At 49.8% G+C, this 21,784-nt stretch overlaps 1 protein-coding gene across 2 annotated transcripts in view; it reads left to right on the top strand.

The window, feature by feature from the left end:
• Window positions 1-211: 211 nt before the first annotated feature.
• The window catches only part of AP2A2 (adaptor related protein complex 2 subunit alpha 2), an 87,286-nt gene continuing 65,713 nt past the window's right edge, over window positions 212-21,784 (top strand). The window contains exon 1 of one of the 2 annotated variants that reach the window (XM_031015829.3): window positions 212-566. In XM_031015829.3, coding sequence (XP_030871689.1) covers window positions 500-566 — 67 coding nt within the window. In that variant the 5' untranslated portion in view covers window positions 212-499. The remainder of the gene's footprint in view (window positions 567-21,784) is intronic. The other variant, XM_031015828.3, reaches the window with a different exon arrangement.

Genomic DNA, 21,784 nt, shown 5'->3' on the forward strand with positions numbered 1-21,784 from the left:
CGTGTGCCTGCGTGGCCGCCTCTTTTGCAGTGACCACCAACAACGACAGAGGCGGCCCGTTGCACACGCGGGTTCCCGCCCGGACCCACGCCCTTCCCGTGGGGGACGCGGGCGGCATCGCCAGCTTGGCGCGGCCCCGGGACGCGAACGCGTGGCTTCAGCGGCTCCGTCCATGGTGTCCGCCTGCAGGGGGCGCCCCCGCGCCTGCCTCGACCGGCTCGCCCCCGTGCCGCGGACGCGCGCGCGCTGCCCCACGCGACACCCGCCCCGGCCGCCGTCCGTCGCCGCTCGCGTGCGTGCGCGTGCGTGCTGGTGCGGACGCCGTGCGTGCGCGCGCGCGGCGGCCCAGAAAGCGGCGCTGGGACCCTGAGGCGGCGGTGGTTAGGCGGCTCCCCGGCGGCTCCTCCGCGGCGGTGACGGCGACCGCACTCCCCGCTTCCCGCTCCTCGCGCTCCTCCGCCCGGGCCCGCCAGCCGAGGCCGCTCCCGAGCGTCGGAAGATGCCGGCCGTGTCCAAGGGGGACGGGATGCGGGGCCTGGCGGTCTTCATCTCGGATATCCGCAACTGTGAGTGGCGGGGGCGGCTTTGGGCCGGGGCCGGGGCCGGGGCCCGGGCCGGGGCCGCCGGCGGAGACGGGGTCTGGGAGCGGAGGCCCGGGGCGGGGCCTCGAGGCGGGGGTGCAGGCGGGGCCGGGGTTCTGGGGGTGCAGGCTGGGATGCGGGCGGGGCCCGGGGGGCCTGAGGGTGCGGGCGGCGCTCGGGGTCTTGGGGTACCGGTCTGGGGGTGGGGGCCAGGGTGCGGGGTGGGGGTCCAGGGTCTGGGGGTGCGGGCGGCGCTCAGAGTCTTGGAGTATCGGGTATGGGGGTGCGGGTCAGGATGCAGAGCGGGGCTCTGGGTCTGGGGGTGCGGGGTGGGGGGTCCAGGGTCTAGGGGTGCGGGGTCTAGGGGTTTAGGGCACGGCCCTTCATCCACATCTCCACTCCCGTTTGCTGGTCCGTGCGGGGGGCTGCGGCACCACCAAGGGGGTTCCGGGCCAAGACGCCCCTCCCCAGCATGATGTCACCTTGGTCTTTCTAGTACTGGAGCGTTTAACCCAGCGTTTTCCAAAACGGCGTGGATTTTAGCTTTGGGAGCAGAAATCTGGAAATCCGTGTCTTCCCAGGAAACAGCTTTGTGACCTGGGTTCTGGAGGCTTATTAACCCCTGATTAGATCTCACCCACGACGATTAAAATGACTCATTCCCGGAGGGAATTTGGACACGAGCAGTCGGCGTGTGGGATGGCCTCGCTGCCTGCTGCTCCAATCACAGACCTCGTTCTCAGCCCCATGCCTGTCCCCTCGGGGTGGGAAAAATCCACACCAAACCGTTAAACAAGCCAGGAAGGCTTGGCCTGTTAGGAGGATGTGCAGGGTGGCTGGGTGGGTGCACCGGTCCACCAATTAATTTGACTTTGGTGTGCAGAACCTCCTCTTGGCTTTCAGAGGCCTTCTCCTTATTTAATTTGAGGGAGAAACAAAGCCAGTTTCCTGTCTGCTGTGTTGATTTTTTTCCTTGTTATCCAGCAAATAGTTGACTTCATGATTTTTGTTTTTCTTTTTTTTGAGACAGGGTCTTGCTCTGGCTCCCAGGCTGGAGCGCAGTAGTTCCATCACGGCGCACTCAACCTCCCACCTCAAGTGATCCTACCACCTCAGCCTCCGGAGTCACTGGGACTACAAGCGTGCACCACCACCATGCCTGGCTGATTTTCGTGTTTTTTGTAGAGATGGGGGGGTCTCGCCATGTTGCCTAGGCTGGTCTCGAAATCCTGAGCTCAAGTGATCCACCTGTCTTGGCCTCCCAAAGTCCTGGGGTTACTGGCGTGAGCCACGGCACCCTCATAATTTTTAATGTATATTTTGAGGGATTGTTGTGATCTTCCCTTTAAATTCTTATCTCCTTAGACGGGATGGAGGATCAGGAGGATAGTGGTTCTCCCACACTCTGTGGAAGGGTAGAGGACCATCTAACCCTTCCCGTACTCTGTTAAAAAAAAAAAAAAAAAGCATAGAGCTGGGTGCGGTGGCTCACACCTATAGTCCCAGCATTTTGGGAGGCTGAGGCAGGTGGATCTTTTGAGCCCAGAAGTTTGAGACCAGCCTGGGCAATGTGGTAACACACTGTCTCTACAAAAAAATACGAAAATTAGCTGGGCGTATTGGTGTACACATCTATAGTCCCAGCTACTTGGGAGGCTGAGAGAGGAGGATCGCTTGACCCCAGGAGGTCAAGGCTGCAGTGAGCTGAGATCGTGCCATACTCCAGCTTGGGTGACAGAGTGAGACCTTTCTCACAAAAAAAAAAAAAAAAAAAAAAAAAAAAAGGCTTAGAAACACCCTCAGATCAGCACTTTTACGAGTAGCATTTTTTCTCTTCGTTTGTTACATAATGAGACCAACATGCATTTTGTAAAACTAAGTGTGTGTATTATTTCTTAAGGGGACCTCTGGGACGAAGACTGAGTACCCTTAAATGCGCTATGATGTCTGTCCTTCCATTTTTGAAGAAAATTGCGTTAGGCAGGACAATGAGATTGAAAGCCATTTCCTCAGACAGCAAGTCACCCACTTGTTAGATATATTGTCTGTGCCAGGGCCTGCGTTTGACAGGATGGCACCTACCACAGTGAGCGAGGTACAGCCGTCCTCCCTTATTTGTGGTTTCACCTTCTGAGGTTTCAGTTACCTCTGGTCAACTGTGATCTGAAAATAGGTGAGCATAGTACAATAAGATATTTAAAGAGACCACATTCAGATAACTTTTATTACAGTATATCATTACAGTTCTCTTTTATTATTGGCTGCTGTTAATCTCTTACTGTGCCTAATCTGTAAGTTAGACTTTTTCATAGGTATGTGTGGGAAAAAAGCAGCTTGTATAGGATTTAGTATTATCTGAAGTTTCAGGCACCCACTGAGTGCCTTGGAACGTATACCTGTGGATATGGGGAAACTGCTGTACTCTATAAAATACTTGACTATATAGACCAGACTTTCTCCAACTCAGCAGAGCTGACATTTCGGGCTGGATCACACTTCACTGTGGGGAACTGTTCTGTGCCTTGTAGGATGTTTATAGCAGTACCAGATGCCTTAGTTGTGATAAGGAACAATGTCTCCAGGCATTGACAAATATGCCCTTAGGGCAAAGTTGTCCTCAGTCGAGAACCACTAGTGTATCCCATTGAATAAAACAGCCCCTCCTCTGAAGGAGCTAGTAGAAGAAGGGGTGCTTAGTCCTAACTGGGGGAGCCAGGTCTCTTTAATACGGCCCCTTTCTCGGAATCCTCTTTCCCTCGTTGCTGTTGGATGGCCTCTCATCAGCTGCAGCGCTCACCATTCTCCTTCTGGGCAGTGTCTTCAGCTTGTGCTGTTTTTCACCCGAGTGGCCCCATCTCCCCCACTGCCCTCTAGGGTGGCCTCTACAAGGTGCACACCCTATCTTGCTCATCACATTTTTCCTGCTGTTCTCCTCGTGGTGAGCGTCTGGCATGCGAGGTGCATGCCAGAGAAGACCTCACAAGGAAGGTGATTCTTGGGCAATTCAGGCAGAAGACCAAGGTATTAGAGGAACAGCATATAATTAATGTATATACGTATTGAGTTAATGAATGTTGGCTGGTGCCTGGAGATGGGATTGGAGAGCCAGCCAGGGTTTGAGCTGATCTGAACTTGACCTCCATGTCACAGGCAGAGGGGTCCCCGCTTCCCCTTTCCCTGGTCAGCTCTGATTTTGTGTGCTGTTTTCCTGTTGTGAGAGTGAATGATAGGAGTAGTCGGGCCCTGTGGAAAGAGGACTCTGAGCCAACAGCCACGGCTCTTGACCCTGACTCTGCCTCTTAGCAGCTGCATGAGTGGAGGCCACTAGCCACGGAGCCTCAGTTTCCACAGCGGACAGTTGAAGGGCTGGATTTTCAGCTGAAATATCATTAAAGCTGCGTGAGTGGAGGCCACTAGCCACGGAGCCTCAGTTTCCTCAGCTGACGCTTGAAGGGGCGGATTTTGAGCTGAAATATCGTTAAAGCCTGTTTCAGCTCCAAATTTGCATCTTTCTGACTAGTTTCTTAAGTTTTCCTCCTTTAGCCTGGGCAATATAGTGAGACCCCTGTCTTTTCAAAAGAGAAAAGAGAATTAGCCAGGCGTGGTGGCACGCACCTGTGGTCCCAGTTACTCAGTGGGCTGAGGTGAGAGCATTGTCTGAGCCCTGGAGGTTGAGGCTGCCGTGAACTAGGATTGCGCCACTGCGCTCCAGCCTGGGCAGCCTGAGCAGCAGATTGAGACCCTGCCTCAAAAAAAAAGTTTTTCCCCTCCAAGACCTGGTGCCAGCCGGGTGCGGTGGCTCACGCTTGTAATCCCAGCACTTTGGGAGGCTGAGGTGGGCAGATCACCTGAGGTCAGGAGTTCAAGCCCAGCCTAGCCACCATAGGGAAACCCTGTTTCCACAAAAATACAAACATTAGCTGGGCGTGGTGGCACGCACCTGTAGTCTCAGCTACTCCGGAGGCTGAGGCCGAAGAATCGCTTGAACCCAGGAGGCATAGCTTGCAGTGAGCTGAGATTGTGCCATTGCACTCCAGCCTGGGTGACAGAGTGAGACTCTGTCTCAAAAAAAAAGAAAAAAAAAGCCCCGTGCCAAGTATCTGAGGTAGCGGACAGGGAGCATGTGGACACTAGGATGCTCTGTTTTCACTTCAAGTAACCCACTCCCAGCAGACTGGCTTGGGGCATTACTCCTCTTAGCATAGGCAGCAATGAATGTGCTCCAGGATTTGAAAAGGTGCCTCGTGTCAAGCTCTGCTCCTCAAAGTTGTAGCTTTTGTGGCTCAGGTAGTGAACTAACTTAATGTCTCCTAAAATCAACTTCATCCTTTCTGATTGACGCCAACCCAGCGGCCACTGCATTTGGTCAGCATGCATTCAGTGTGTGAGAGTTAATAAACTGTTTCTTTTTTTTTTAAATTGGCATTAAAAAAATTCTAGTCCTTTTATTTAGTCCCAGTTTTAGAATTTTTTTTTTTTTTGAGATGGAGTTGCGGTCTGTCGCCCAGGCTGGAGTGCAGTGGCGCGATCTCGGCTCACTGCAAGCTCCGCCTCCTGGGTTCACACCATTCTGCTGCCTCAGCCTCCCGAGTAGCTGGGACTACAGGTGCACGCCACCAGGCCCGGCTAATTTTTTGTATTTTTAGTAGAGACGGGGTTTCACCGTGTTAGCCAGGATAGTCTCGGTCTCCTGACCTCGTGATCCGCCCGCCTCGGCCTCCCAAAGTGCTGGGGTTACAGGTGTGAGCCACTGTGCCTGGCGCCCTACCTTTCTTAATGTGGACATCTTGCATAACTACAGGACATATTCAACACCAGGAAACAGACACTGGTACACACCACCAGGCATATTCAGATTTCATTAGATCGACACGCACGTGTGTGTGTGTGTGGTTCTATGCAGTTTAGCACCTGTAGCTTTGTGTAACCGCTTCCCTACCTCAGTCAAGATACAGAACTATACCATCATCACAAAGCTACCCCTTATAGCCATACTCCTGAAACTAATCTGTTCTCCATCTCTGTAATTTTGTGGTCTCAAGGGTGTCATATAAAGGGAATCACATCATATGTGATCTTTTGAGATTGCTTTTTTTTCCCCTCAGTACAGTCCCATCGAGGTCCATTCAGGCTGGTGCATTGATTGGCATTGTATTTGAGCAAAAGATACCGAGAAAACAAAATAACTGCTGAAATTGGGGAAACAAGACCATAGTTATTTGCTATTTATTCAGTTATTTTGGAACTTTCGTTTGTTTTTACACAAATGACATATCTGCAGAGGAGAGTTGTATCTAACTTAGTGAATGCATGTCTTTATGCATTGCTGTTGACATGCCAACAGTAGAATATTGTTGGAGAGACACAGCACTGCTGAAAATGTTGTCAGGCTCTGAGAATTGACTGCAAAACAATCAGGACTGCGAGGAAAGGGAAGAAGTGATAAGTCCTTTTGAGACTGGTCAGTTTGCCAGGAAAACAACTTCAGGCAGGAAATGACCATTTTTATTTCTCTGCATGTGGTGCTGGTGTGGTGCAAATGCTTGGAGGCGTTTTCTTTAATCCCCCCAGGTCCTCACATGAAGGGGAAACAGATGGAGAGATGTTATTAGCAAGATGGCAAAAATGAATTTCCATGGTCTTGAAGAAAGTGAGGCAGTTTTGCTGCAGGTTTCACGATAAATTAGAAAAATTATCAGTGCTCTGCTCATTGTGGTTGGCATAAAACTTGGTCCCTTCCATTTCTTGTTTTTTTTTTTTTTGAGGCAGAGTCTCACTCTGTCGCCCAGGCTGGAGTGCAGCGGTGTGATCTCGGCTCACTGCAACCTCCGCCTCCTGGGTCCAAGTGATTCTTGTGCCTCAGCCTCCTGAGTAGCTGGGGCTCTGCCACCACCACGCCCGGCTAATTTTATGTTTTTTTTAGTAGAGACAGGGTTTCACTGTAGTAGCCAGGATGATCTCGATCTCCTGACCTCGTGAGCCACCACGCCCGGCCAGGTTCAAGTGATTCTTGTGCCTCAGTCTCCCGAGTAGCTGGGATTACAGGTGTCTGCCACCACGCCTAGCTAATTTTTGTGGAGACGTGGTTTCACCAAGTTGGTCAGGCTGGTCTCGAACTCTTGGCCTCAAGTGATCCACCTGCCTCGGCCTCCCAAAGTGCTGGGATTACAGGCGTGAGCCCCTGTGCCTGGCCATTTCTGTTAACTTTCTTGAAATTAGATACCCTTTGAATTGTGTTTCAGTGGGACTAAAGTTAAATTTTATTTGTTCATGCAATTCCAGTTATGGAGTCATAAATTAGATGTGGAGAAACTGAACACTAAATTTTAAACTCTGCTTAAACTTCAGTATAAAAATTAAACATACAATTGTACTGATTTTCGTGCATAGGAGTGAAGATCAGAATCAGAATTGGTCAGTCTGCTTTTGCATTTCTTAAATAACCTTCACAGTTAAAAGCTCATTTTGTCCTTTTGACTGTACATTCCTAAAAAGTGCTGACTTTTAGAAAAGAATGCTCTCCTTGCATGTCTTCTTTTGCATGCTTCTGCATAATTTGTGTTCCTTAGAAACCAGTTTAGGAAATGTGTCATGGTGGCTATGGAGAGAAGGAAGGAAGTCTTTGCTCAGGTTGAATTTTTCTTGCCAAGGTTGGTGGTCACTGCTTCTGGGACACCCTGGTTCTCTTCGCAGTGTTTTCCGTCTGGCTCCTCTGAAGGTCAGGATCACTTTCTTTTATGACAAGTTGAAGTGTCCTGGTGGTGAACATATTTTGTGCCAGATGCTTACTATTACTTCTCTTTCCTCTTAAAATGAACTGTTACTTTTGGTAACAATCTGTGTCAAGATTTTGTAGTAGAAGAGTTCCTGGAAAGGCTGTCAGTGAAGGATTAAATGGCATTTCCTTGGCTCTTAAAAAAATCAAATACGCCGGGCGCTGTGGTTCACGCCTGTAATCCCAGCACTTCGGGAGTCCGAGGCAGGTGGATCACCTGAGGTCGGGAGTTCGAGACCAGCCTGACCAACATGGAAAAACATGTCTCCACTAAAAATGCAAAATTAGCCAGGTGTGGTGGCACGTGTCTGTAATCCCAGGTACTTGGGAGGCTGAGGCAGGAGAATCACTTGAATTTGGGAGACGGAGGTTGCAGTGAGCCAAGATTGCGCCACTGCACTATAGCCAGGGCGACAAAGTAAGACTTCGTCTCAAAAACAAAAAACAAACAAACAAAAAACCCCAGAAATGAACAGTTTTTACCAGGCCACATGATGTCCCAGACTTAGATTATAAAACCACATTTGCTGATTCTGGCAGCATGTTCCTTCTTCAGAACCTTCCTGACTTTAGCTTGAAAGTTGAGCTGGTTGAAACGTTTTGAAAAGCAGTATGTGCAGTTTTGTCACAAGAGAATTTCCGGGTGGGTGGGATAGGTTGAGGTGGGTGTTCCCATGTAGAAGTGGGGGCTGAAGCTGTGTGGTAAGATGAGCTCTGTGCTTGGGACAGGGTTGTAAGGGTCTGGCCAAGACGCATAGAAGAAATAGCATGTGAGTAGGAAGCACCCTGTTTTAAATAGTGCCCTGGAGACTTGAATTGGGAAGAGGACCAAGAAGAGTGTGAGGCAGTGAGATGCCCAGCACCAGGGTGGGAGAGGCGAGTTCCAGTGACTCGTGGGCACTCAGGAGCGGGGATGACCCCAGAGACACAGGGAGCTTGGAACCACGCTTCTGCATTCAGACATCACTTTCTGCCAGCTTTGCACGCTTTTTCCTGAAACATTGTTGGCAGAGGGGAACTTGTATCTTCTGTTCAGTTGATTCTTGATTTTAAACGTTTGTTGCCTTTTGGAGCCTGCACTTACCTGGTGATTGGAGTGTGGGAATGGTTGGGGGTATCAAGGCTTCTGCAGGCTGGGAAGGTGGCAGGAGCACAGGGTGCAGGGGTGGGCTGAGGGGCTGGTGGGTGCTCTGGGATTTTAGGAGGGGTGCTGTGCCCACAGCTGCTGTGTGTCCCCAAGGCCAGGGAAGTCCTGACTCCCATGCTAGATTCTTTCTGCCCCATGTAGCTCCCTCAGCGCCCCCACCCCGATACCTCAGGAAACTCCAGGTCGAAACTCCAGGTCGAGTGGCAGACCTCCTGCTGGGTGCGTTCTTAGGAACACTTCTAGCTGGGGGTTTGGGTCAGATCCTGATTCTGCTCTCCTTTGTTTCCCACTTTTAATTTTTTATATTTACATTTATTTTTAAAATTTAGAGACAGGGTCTCACTATGTTGCCCAGGATGGTCTTGAACTCCTTGGCTCAAGTGATCCTCCCCCATCAGCCTCCCAGAGTGCTGGGATTTATAGGTGTGAGCCACTGCGCCCAGCCCTTTCCCACCTTTTCAAATTGTAGCCCTGTCGAGAGCCTGGAGTCTTCATCTTTGCCTGAAATTCAGACTCCGAGTTGTGATGGTTTTGTGTTCGTCTCTGTGCTTGGCTTCAAGATACTCCCCATTTACCTTTCTTCTCACCCACCCTAAGCTTTGGTGTCTGTCTACGGGTTTGCTTAGAAGTGTAGAGACCAACAGCCATCATGGGGTGCCTGGCTTTTGTTTTGCGTTGTGGGGTGTTTTTCTTACCTTTAAAATCCCTCTGATGGCAGCACAAGGGTGTAATGAGGATTAGTTATTTAGCATATCTAAAGAACTTTGAGCTCCTTAGGGCAGGCGGCACTGTATTAGGATTTACGTTTTGCTTTTTCTGTGGACCGCCTTTGTGTTTCATGTAATGTAGCTGAAATAGCAAGTACGTGTTTCTTTTCTTTTTTTTTTGGAGATGGAGTCTCATTCTCTCACCCAGGCTGGAGTGCAGTGGTGCGATCTTGGTTAACTGCAGCCTCTGTCTCCTGGGTTCAAGCCATTCTCCTGCCTCAGCCTCCGGAGTAGCTGGGATTACAGGAGTGCACCACCATGCCCGGCTAATTTTTTGTATTTTTAGTAGAGATGGGGTTTCACCATGTTGGCCAGGCTGGTCTCGAACTCCTGACCTCAAGTGATCTGCCTGCCTTGGTCTCCCAGAGTGCTAGGATTACAGGCGTGAGCCACCGTGCCCGGCCTTTTTTTGTTTTGAGATGGAGTCTCGCTGTGTCGCCCAGGCTGGAGTGCAGTGGCACGATCTTGGCTCACTGCAACCTCTGCCTCCTGGGTTCAAGCAATTCTCCTGGCTCAGCCTCCCTAGTAGATGGGATTACAAGCGTGCACCACCACGCCCAGCTAATTTTTGTATTTTAGTAGAGATAGGGTTTCACCATGTTGGCCAGGCTATTCTTGAACCCCTGACCTCAAGCAATCCACCTGCCTCGGCCTCCCAAACTCCTGGGATTACAGGTGTGAGCTGCCACGCCTGGCCTAAGTTTTTTTTTTTTTTTTTTTTTTTTTTTGAGAAGGAGTCTCCCTCTGTCCTCCCAGGCTGGAGTGCAGTGGCATGATCTCGGCTCACTGAAACCTTCATCTCCTGGGTTCAAGTGATTCTCCTGCCTCAGCCTCCTGAGTAGCTGGGATTACAGGTGTGTGCCTCCATGCCCGGCTAATTTTTGTATTTTTGGTAGAGATGGGGTTTCACCATTTTTTTTTTTTTTTTTTGAGACTGAGTCTTGCTTTGTTGCCCAGGCTAGAGTGCAGTGGTGCGATCTCTGCTCACTGCAACCTCTGCCTCCCGGGTTCAAGTGATTCTCCTGCCTCAGCCTCCCGAGCAGCTTGGACTACAGATGCACGCACCACCATGCCCGGCTAATTTTTGTATTTTTTTTAGTAGAGACGGACTTTCACCATGTTGACCAGGATGGTCTTGATCTCTTGACCTCGTGATCCGCTAGCCTCGGCCTCCCAAAATGCTGGGATTACAGGTGTGAGCCACCGCGCCCGGCTGGGGTCTCACCATTTTGGCCAGGCTATTCTCAAACTCCTGACCTCAAGCAATCCACCCACCTCGGCCTCTCAAAGTGCTGGGATTACAGGCATGAGCCACTGTGCCCGGGCGGTTTTGAATTTTCAGTAGAGACGGAGTTTCGCCGTGTTGGCCAGGCTGGTCTTGAACTCCTGACCTCAAGTGATGCGCCTGCCTTGGGCCCCCAAAGTGCTGAGATTACAAGTGTGGGCCACTGCGCCCGGCCAGTTTTTTTTTTTTTTTTGAGATAGAGTCTTGCTGTGTTGGCCAGGCTAGAGTGCAGTGGTGTGATCTCGGCTTACTGCAGCCTTCGCCTCCCGGGTTCAAACAGTTCTCTGTCTCAGCGTCCTGAGTAGCTGGGATTGCAGGCACCCGGCTAATTTTTTGTATTTTTAGTAGAGACGGAGTTTCACCATCTTGGCCAGGCTGGTCTTGAACTCCCAACCTCGTGATCCACCCGCCTTGGCCTCCCAGAGTGCTGGGAATTACAGGCGTGAGCCACTGCGTCCGGCCTATTCCTTTGTTTTTTTTTTTTTCCCCCCAGGCGGAGTCTTGCTCTGTCTCCCAGGTTGGAGTGCAATGGCACTATCTCGGCGCACTGCAAGCTCCGCCTCCTGGGTTCATGCCATTCTTCTGCCTCAGCCTCCCGAGTAGCTGGGACTACAGGCGCCCACCACCACGCCTGGCTAATTTTTTTTTTTTTGTATTTTTAGTAGAGACGGGGTTTCACTGTGTTAGCCAGGATGGTCTCTATCTCCTGACCTCGTGATCTGCCTGCCTTGGCCTCCCAAAGTGCTAGGATTACAGGCGTGAACCACTGCGCCTGGCCTTTTTTTTTTTTTTTTTTTTTAAAGAGATAGGGTCTTGCTGTCGCCCAGGCTGGAGTGCAGTGGTGTGATCACAGCTCACTGCAGCTTCGACCTCCTGGACTCAAGCAGTCCTCCCACCTCAGCCTCTTGAGTAGCTGGGACTACAGGACATGCCACCACACCTGGCTAATTTTTTAAATAAATAAGTAAATTAGCAGCCACACCTGGCTAATTTTTAAAAAACTTTTTTGTAGAAATGGGGTCTTGCTTTGTAGCCCAGGCTGATAACGAACTCCTAGGCTTGAGTGATCCACCTGCTTCAGCCTCCCGAAGTGCTAGAATTACAGGTGTGAGCCACCACGCCTGGCCTGGTTTATTATTAGATGCTTGACGTTGTGAATTTCACCTTCTTGGAGCAGAGTATTTTTGTGTTTCTTTTAATATTCTTGAGCTTGGTTCTGGGAGGAGGCTAAGTACCTTGGGAACAGTGTGATTCCTACAAGGCAGCACCACCGCAGCCTGTAGTCTGGGGCTAGTTTTACCTCACTTGAGGCAGTGTCTTCTCTGAATGCTTCTTGAGGCCATTGTTTGATGTGGTTTTTCCTCCGGCTGCTGGGCCTGTGCTGCGGCAGGGGCTCTTCTCTCCTCTTTCCTGAGACTCTTCCCTCTGCTCCAGGGAGTTTCCTTTATTTCTATTTAATGTATTTATATTTGTTTATTTATTGAGATGGAGTCTTTGTCGCCCGGGCTGGAGTGCAGTGTCGCGATCTCAGCTCACTGCAACATCTGCCTCTGGGTTCAAGTGATTCTCCTGCCTCAGCCTCTGAAGTAGCTGGGATTACAGGCGCCCGCCACTATGCCTGCCTAATTTTTGGATCTTGAGTAGAGACGGGGTTTCACTATATTGGCCAGGCTGGTCTCGAACTCCCGACCTTAGGTGATCCGCCCGCTTCGGCCTCCCAAAGTGCTGGGATTACAGGTGTGCGCCACTGTGCCCAGCCTATTGTTATTTATCACTGACCACAGCGCAACACCATTGTCCGTCTCCAGAAAGAGGCCTTCAGTGCCGTGAGCGCATATCAGATCTCTGCCATCTTCTCAAAGCACACTTTGAACGGTATTTTTTAAAAGTTCACTTTTGGGGCCAGGCAAGGTGGTTCATGCCTGTAATTCCAGCACTTTGGGAGGCTGAGGTGGGAGGATCTCTTGAGCCTAGGAGGTTGAGGCTGCAGCGAGCCACGTTTGCGCCATTGCACAGCCTGAGCGACAGGATGAGACCCTGTCTCAAAACAGCACCACCAAATTCACATTAGCCTACAGTTGGGCAAAACCATTGAACACAAACCCTATGTATAAAAAAGGATTGAATATCTCATGTAATTTATTGAATACTGTACTGAAAGTGGAAAACAAGGTGATTGGGCACTTGACGTACGATTTCTACTGAGTGCGTATTGCTTTCATGCCATTGTAAAGTCAAAAAATCGTTCAGCTGCACCATCACAAATTGGAGACTGTGTATACTTATTTACAGATAAGGAAACTGTGGCGTGGAGAGGTTGTCAGTTAGCCTAAGTCCCGGAGCTCCCGAGAGGTGGAGCTGGAGCTTGAACTGCGTCGGTTTGCCACTGAGATGCCTGCCTGCCACCTTTCTGCCTCTGATTGCCTGGAGCACCAGGCAGCCAGGTTATGCTTCTGCCTGGAGGGAGCAGTCTCTTTTAAAAACAAGAAACAAAATGCATGCTTATTGGTCTGTCTTTCCTGTGACTTCTCTGTGCCCCTTTGCATTTGATGAGTCACTGGGGTGTTGCTTTATGATGGTGACAGACCCTCTGTTGGGGCCGCTCACCTGGGTCGCCTGTGTGCCAGCTGGTGCCGCACGAAGGCCAGCCTTTCCTTACAGATGCTGCCTTGGCTACACCGACCCTCCCTGTGGCTTCTCCCATCGCCTGAAGTCCCCACCAAACCCCTATACAGTACTGAGGTTTTAAAGCTTTTGAAATTATTTTTATCCCGTTAACCCCTTGTAGTTTATTTTCTTGTGAGATGGGTCTCCATCATTCCTCGCATCGATTACCAAATATGTTCCAGAACATGTATGAGGTAATGCTTTTTTCTCCTTGCGATGCATTGTCACTGTATTCTCAAATGTTTGTATGTTTTTTTTTTTTTTTTTTGAGACAGAGTCTCGCTCTGTCGCCTAGGCTGGAGTGCAGTGGCGTGATCTTGGCTCACTGCAAGCTCCGCCTCCCGGGTTCACACCATTCTCCTGCCTCAGCCTCTGGAGTAGCTGGGACTATAGGTGCCCGCCACCACGCCCGGCTAATTTTTGGTATTTTTAGTAGAGACGGGGTTTCACTGTGTTAACCAGGATGGTCTCCATCTCCTGACCTCGTCATCTGCCCGCCTTGGCCTCCTGAAATGCTGGGATTACAGGCATGAGCTGCTGCGCCCGGCCCAAATGTTTGTATGTTTTTACAGACTCCTTCTGTGCTTTCTAGTCTGTTCTATGAAAATGTTGATATGTTTATTTTTAGTTATTAGGAAGTAACTGGGCAGATCTTCCCAATAGCGTTCATTCTTGTGACTTTCTTGTCTAGGCTTGTCCTTACTTAAATGTTTTAAAAGATTAAAAAAGTTAAAGAATGTAGTTTAAGGCTAGGTGCGGTGGCTCACGCCTGTAATCCTAGCACTTTGGGAGGCCGAGGCGGGTGGATCACGAGGTCAGGAGTTTGAGACCAGCCTGGCCAATATGAAACCCTGTCTCTACGAAAAATATAAAAAATTCCCTGAGTGTTGTGGTGGGCACCTGTAATCCCAGCTACTTGGGAGGCTGAGGCAGCAGAATCACTGGAACCCGGGAGGTGGAGGTTGCAGTGAGCCGAGATTGCACCATTGCACTCCAGCCTGGTGACGGCAAGACTCTGTCTCAAAAAACAAACAAACAAACAAACAAAAACGGTTTAAGAAGTTAATGATAAAACATTGCCCCTGCCTTGCCCACATTTCTAAACCTGAGTGAATTATTTTAATTTTATAGCTGTTTCTTCTTAAAAATTTACTTTAAGACTGATTGTTTTTTAAGTCTAAATTGTGTGTTCCTACTATTTATGGGTGTTCTTTCCCCTATTTAGTCATTACTTATTGACTTTTTTTGAGACGGAGTTTCGCTCTGTTGCCCAGGCTGGAGTATAGTGGTGGGATCTCGGGTCACTGCAACCTCTGCCTCTCAGGTTCAAGTGATTCTCTTGCCTCAGCCTCCCGAGTAGCTGGGCTTACAGGAGCCCGCCACACTCCCGGCTGATTTTTTGTATTTTTATTAGAGACGGAGTTTCACCATGTTGACCAGGCTGGTCTTGAACCCCTGACCTCAACTGATCTGCCCTCCTCGGCCTCCCAAAGTGCTGGGATTACAGGCGTGAGCCACCGTGCCTGGCCTGTTTATTGATGCCTTACTCTAGAAGATGAGTCTTTTAACTCTTGCTCAAGTTTCTCTTCTTCTGTACTTGTATATGTGTAATATTTTACCTGATTAATGTCTATTTAATGTCTGAAAATACTGTTCTCAGCCGAGAATAACAGTTCAACTTTTGGTTCAGTTTTTAATTTTTTTGAAAGTTAATGATTGCCTTTTGTTTTGCTTACCCTTTTTTTTTTTTTTTGAGACAGTCGCACTCTGTCACCCAGGCTGTAGTACAGTGGCGCGATCTCGGCTCACTGTAACCTCTTCTGCCGGGTTCAAGCGATTCTCCTGCCTCAGCCTCCAGAGTAGCTGGAACTACAGGTGTGTGCCACCTGTCAGGTTAATTTTTGTGTTTTTTGTAGAGACGGGGTTTCGCCATGTTGGCCAGGCTGGTCTTGAACTCCTGACCTTAAGTGATCCACCCGCCTTGGCCTCCCAAAGTGCTGGGATTACAGCCGTGAGCCACTGCGCCGGCCAGTGTCTGAAATTTTAAGACGATGTGCCCAAGTGTGGCATTTGGTGGCCTTATTCAATCTGGAAACTTATGTCTTTTGGGCTAGTGGAAAATATTCTTGTTGTATTTTGTTGCTAACCTCTTCTGTTTCATTTCACTTTCTCTTTTCTCAGTATTTCTCTATGGTAGTTGAAATTATACCTCCTGGTGTAGATTTTCCTGCCTTTCTGCCTTTTGCGTTCTGTTTCCACGACTCTCAAGTTTGTCCTCTAGCCCTTCTTTTGCATTTTTAATTTCTGCTGTCAGTTTTATAGCTTGAGAGCTTTCTCATGACCCAAGTGCCCCTTTTTTGGTGGCATCTGTTTCTTCAAGCTGTATTTTATCTCGTCTGTGTAAAGGTGTTTCCTTTGGCGTTTCCTTCTGTGCATTGTCTCATTGCTTTGAATGCCTTTTGTGTAGGTTTGTTTGGTCTCTGGCCCATGCTGTGAGGTTCTGAGCCCTCACTTTGTGCTTGGTGGCTGGTGGCTGTCCACCCATGTGTACCAGTGCCTGCCAACCTGAAGGGCTTTGGCAGGGGCCTTCGCTGCAGGGTGAGGTCTGAGGAGGAGCCTGAATGCTGGTTCAGTTCTTCCAGAGGACTCTCGACTCTCTTCTCTTGCTTGGTGAGCAGGTGGGTGTTGTGAGCCCGGCTGCCATCATTCTGGGATGGGGCATCTCACCCCTCGGGGAGCCTGTCACTGCGCTGTGCTGCTCTCACGGGGCCCCTTGCTCCACACTCCGTGGAGCTCGGAGCTTTTGTGTTCTCACTTTTCCAGCTTGTCTTTTTCTGAGATGGGGGCCGAGGGGCCTGCCTGGCTGCAGGGTCTCATGGCAGGGATCTGCTGCTCCCTGTATAGACTTAAAGCCCATCCTCCTGACATCGGTCTCCTGAGGTTCCTTTCATTCCCAAGCCTTTTCGGGTTCTCTGTTCGAGACAGTTTGCTTCTTATTTGTCTTGCCTCCTGCAGGTAGCTGGGGTGCAGCTTGCTCTCCTTGGCTGAGTCAGTTACTGTTTGACCATTGCTTGGCAATGTCCAGGATTGTGATAACTCTATTGTCCTTGATGACTGATTGTTTCTACACACATGCCCCGGCCCCCATTTATGACTTCTGATATATTCTTGATTTATCACTGCCTGAGAGAAGGCTTTGGGGAGGAATAATTTGACTTTATGTAATTTTTATTTTTTTTAGAGATGGGGTCTTACTGTGTTGCCCAGGCTGGTCCTGAACTCCTGGCCTCAAGTGATTCTCTTGTCTCAGCCTCCCAAAGTGCTGGGGTTACAGGCATGAGCCACTGTGTCTGGCTGCTTTCTTATTCTTTTTTTTTTTTTTTGAGATGGAGTCTCATTCTGTTGCCCAGGCTGGAGTGCAGTGGCGTGATCTCGGCTCACTGCAATCCCTGACTCCCAGGTTCAAGTGATTCTCCCACCTCAGCCTCCCAAGTAGCTGGGACTACAGGCATGCACCACCACGCCCGGCTAATTTTTGTATTTTTAGTAGACATGGGGTTTTGCCATGTGGCTAGGCTGGTGTTGAACTCCTGATCTCAAGTGATCTGGCGGCCTTGGCCTCCCAAAGTGGTGGGATTACAAGCATGAACCACCATGCCCGGCCTCTCATGCTTAAATGAAGTAATAATACCTGACCTTTTATTTTTTATTTATTTTTTTTTGAGATGGAGTCTGGCTCTGTCGCCCAGGCTGGAGTGCAGTAGCATGATCTTGGCTCACTGCAACCTCCGCCTCCCAGGTTCACGCCATTCTCCTGCCTCAGCCTCCTGAGTAGCTGGGACTACAGGTGCTCGCCACCATGCCCGGCTAATTTTTTGTATTTTTAGTAGAGACGGGGTTTCACCCTGTTAGCCAGGATGGTCTCGATCTCCTGACCTCGTGATCTGCCCGCCTCGGCCTCCCAAAGTGCTGGGATTACAGGCGAGAGCCACCCTACTTAGCAGTACCTGACCTTTTAGTAAATCAAATTTGGGCAGGTGGTTCTGAGAGCTTGTGTGGCATGTATTTCTCAGTGGAATTTTAAATAGAATGGTGACTCGGCATTTATTCCTTGTCTGAAGTAAGCAAGTAGGAAGGACCTTGTTCCCCATTCAAGGGAATGAACGGTGCGGTATGTACTTTGCAAACCTACGTATGGGATTAGTCTGTAGTGCTCTGAAACCTAGAAATCAAAGGAAAGGCGTGGGGCCTTGGACCGACTGACCTTTGTTTCTTGCTGGTAATAGAATATAGTAAATGGAAATTTATCTCAGTAGTTTAGTCAGTAGATTCTGTTATTGGTAATGATGGGTGAGTCCAGGGGAGTTTGGATACTTGACTTTTCCAGAGAGATTTGTTTAAATCCTGAACTGAAATGTTTTTTCTCATGTATTTTTTGATGACTTTAAAAAATAATTTCAGCCTTTATTTTAGATTCCGGGGGTAAATGTGCAGGTTTGTTATGTGGGCATATTGTGTGACGCCGAGGCAGTTTATCATGGTGGATGATAAAAGGGGACTCCGTTAGGTCGAGTGTTGCTGACAGACCTCTCTGTGGAAGTGACATTTCATCTGGGTCCTGAAGCTGCCTGGGTCCAGCCTTGTCCCAGCCTGGAGGGGAGAAGGGCTTGAGATGGTAGAGAGCCAGTTGTGTTTCAGGACCTGAGAGGCTGTACTGTTGGAACTCAGTGAGCGAGGAGAGGAGCTGGCATAAGCCGGATTGCTGGGGGAGGCCAGAACGTGCTGGGCCTTGAAGGCTCGGGCATGAGTCTGATTTTATCCTGGGTGCCTTGTAGGAAGCTGCCAAAGGAAAGCGAGTGAGTGACAGGTCTGATGTAATTATATGACAATATTACACTGTAGCAGGACAAGCCACAGACAAAACCCCTCAGACAACGAGTTAAAGAAGGGCTTTATTCGGCCGGGAGCTTTGGCAAGAGTCAAATCTTCAACAGCCGAGCTCCCCGAGTGAGCAATTCCTGTCCCTCTTCAGGGCTCACAACTCTAAGAGGGTCCACATGAGAGGGTCGTGATCGATTGAGCAAGCAGGGGGTACGTGACCGGCGGCTGCATGCACCGGTAATCAGAACGGAACAGGACGGGACAGGGATTTTCACAGTGCTTTTCTATACAATGTCTGGAATCTATAGATAACATAACTGATTAGGTCAGGGGTCCATCTTTAACTACCAGGCCCAGGGTGTGGCACTGGGCTGTCTGCTTGTGGATTTCATTTCTGCCTTTTAGTTTTTACTTCTTTGGAGGCAGAAATTGGAAATAAGACAATGTGAGGGGTGGTCTCCTCCCTTAATGCCAGCTTCTCTGTGGAAAGTAGGTTGGAGGTGAGTGGAAGGTGAAAGCTGCGAAGAGTCCCGACTGGAGATGCAGGTGGCAGTGGAGATGGCGAGAATAGGAGAGTCCCGACTGGAGATGCAGGTGGCAGCGGAGATGGCGAGAATAGGAGAGTCCCGACCGGAGATGCAGGTGGCAGCGGAGATGGCGAGAGTAAGAGAGTCCCAACTGGAGATGCAGGTGGCAGCGGAGATGGCGAGAATAGGAGAGTCCCGACCGGAGATGCAGGTGGCAGCGGAGATGGCGAGAATAGGAGAGTCCTAACGCGAGATGCAGGTGGCAGCGGAGATGGCGAGAATAGGAGAGTCCCGACTGGAGATGCAGGTGGCAGCGGAGATGGCGAGAATAGGGGAGTCCCGACTGGAGATGCAGGTGGCAGCGGAGATGGTGAGAATAGGAGTGTCCGACCGGAGATGCAGGTGGCAGCGGAGATGGCCAGAATAGAGCACTCGTTTGGAGGAAAAACAGACAGGTCGACAGGATGGATGTGATGGGGGCCCCTAAGGAGAGGATGCTGTAGATATTGACATGGCACCTCTGGTGATCCCGTCGCTCAGGAAATGCTCGTTGTTTTCCAGCTCTGTTGCTCAGAAGCTCTTGGGACAGTTTTTGGTGCATTATGAGCACTCAGAGATGTGGTGCTATTGCTGGGTACCTGCTGTCTGCAGAGCATTTATTCTTACCAGGTGTTTATTGAGAGCCTGCTACAATGCCAGGCACTTCCCAGGATTCTGGGACCATGGCAGGGAAAAAACAACTCCGTGTTCACATGGAGCTTGCATTCTAGTGGACAGAGATCAAAAAGAAAAACAGAGTTTAGTGGGATGTTAGAAGATGATAAACACAACAGAGAAATATCATTCTAGTGGATAGAGATCGAAAATAAAAACGAAATTTAGTGAGATGTTAGAAGATGATAAACACAACAGAGAGATATTAAGGGGGGAAGGTGATTGGGTAAATGAGGGTACAGGTGTTCAATTTTAAGTAGAATGATCGGGGCCGGCCCTTATGTGAAGGCAGCAGTTGAGCAAGGACCTGGAGCTAGTGAGGCAGTGGCCACGTAGAAGTTAGTGGGGAGGGCGTCTTGGCAGAGGGAGTGGTAAGTGCAGAGGCCTTTGTGGGGGAGGATGACTGCTGCACGGAAGAAACAGCAGGAGGCGCATGTGGCTTTAGGACAGCAATCCTGGGCGGAAAGGCAGTAGGGGGTTAGGTTGCGGGGAATGAAGGTGGGAGACAGGTGGAGTAGGGCCTTTCCTAGAGCTTTATAAAGACTGTGGCTCTTACTAGAATGCTAAACACTGAGTGTCCTTGAGTAGCTCAGGCCTTCGTAATGCAGAGTGGTGAATGGTGTGAGGGGTGAACAGCTTGGGAGAGGTCAGGTGTGGAATGCAGGGGTGATGCTTGGCTCAGGTCTTGCTAGGCTGACGGGATGTGGGGGATGGTCTGGAAAGGGTGGGCAGTCCCATGTGCCACGCTGCAGAGAGGCATGAGCAGCAACAGGACACATGTGATACATTGAGGGTGACTCCTAGCATGGGTAGGGCCTAGTGGGGCACGGGAATGTGGCTGGAGACCAAGGTGGGAGAGGCAGCCAAAAGCAGATGGTAGGACCTCCTGTCTAGGATGTGGGCTGTTTAAGTATTTTAAGCAGGGGAATGACACTCAATTTTTAAAAATTTTTTTGAGATGGAATCTCTCTCGTCACCCAGGCTGGAGTGCAGTGGTATGATCTCAGCTCACTGCAACCTCCACCTCCTGGGTTCAAGCGATTCTCCTGCCTCAGCCTCTCGAGTAGCTGGGATTATGAGTGCCGCCACCACGCCTGGCTAATTTTTGTATTTTTAGTAGAGATGGGGTTTCACCATATTGGGCAGGCTGGTCTTGAATGCCTGACCTCAGGTGATCCGCCCGCCTCGGCCTCTCAAAGTGCTGGGATTACAGGCATGAGCTAATGCACCCAGCCTCACTTTCTGTTTTGCTAGTAGAATAGTCATTTTGAGGCCAGGCACGGTGGCTGAGGTCTGTAATCCCAGCACTTTGGGAGGCCAAAACTGGAGGATCTCTTGAGTTCAGGAGTTCAAGACCAGTGTGGGCAACTTAGTGAGACCTTATCTCTACCAAAAATAAGAACAGAAAAGGAAAAGAATGGTCATTTTGGATATAGAGGATGGGTTTTAGGTGAGGCTTAGAGGTAGGAAAGCCAGTTAGGAAAAGATGGATTGCTTTGGTCCAGAGGAGACGGCGAGGATCTGGAGTGGAAAGGTAGGAGTGACATGTGGAGGTTTAGAAAACAGAATCAACAGAGGCACGCATGCTAAACATTCTTCATTCGTGACAGCTTTGAGTCTGCATCAGAAATGCCACTTAGCCGGAATGGTGGAGTGAGGCCTCTGTAATCCAGTCCTCCATAAAAGCAGTGAAAACACTGGCAAAAATGGTCAAAATCAACTGTCAGAACCAATGGTTGCGACACTGAGGAGCTTTTATCTGTGAACAACTGTGGAACCTCTAACTCAACCTCCTCCCATTCTCTTCTCCCCAGTTCTGTGGTAACCATGGAAACCAGCTGCCTTATAACCATGGTAGCTGGGAAAGCCAGCAGCCTAGCAGCCACTGGAGGGGACACATGAAGGCTGGAGCCCTCAGCAAGTCCTGGCTGCAGAGCATGTCACTCTCGGACCTGTCCCACTTACTGAGCTTGCCATCGTATGAGCTAGCTCAGTGTGAAAACCCTGTTTCTGAAAGAGAGACTGTCAGTTGAGAATTCTGTATCCAGCAAAACTGTCCTTTGAAAATAGAGAAATTGGCTGGGCGTGGTGGCTCATGCCTGTAATCCCAGCACTTTGGGAGGCCAAGGTGGGTGGATCATCTGAGGTCGGGAGTTCGAGACCAGCCTGGCCAACATGGTGAAACCCCGTCTCTACTAAAAATACAAAAATTAGCAAGGTGTGTTGGCGAACGCCTGTGATTCAGCTACTCAGGAGGCTGAGTCAGGAGAATCGCTTGAACCTGGGAGGCGGAGGTTGCAGTGAGCCAAGATGGTGCCACTGCACTCCAGCCTGGGTGAACAGAGCAAGATCCTGTCTCAAAAAAAAAAAAAAAAAAAAAAAAAAAGAAATTAAGATAGTTCCAGGTAAACAATAAACAGAGGACCTTTGTTGCTTTAGC

The sequence above is a fragment of the Gorilla gorilla genome, chromosome 9 (assembly GCF_029281585.2).
Source record: "Gorilla gorilla gorilla isolate KB3781 chromosome 9, NHGRI_mGorGor1-v2.1_pri, whole genome shotgun sequence".
NCBI lineage: Eukaryota > Metazoa > Chordata > Mammalia > Primates > Hominidae > Gorilla > Gorilla gorilla.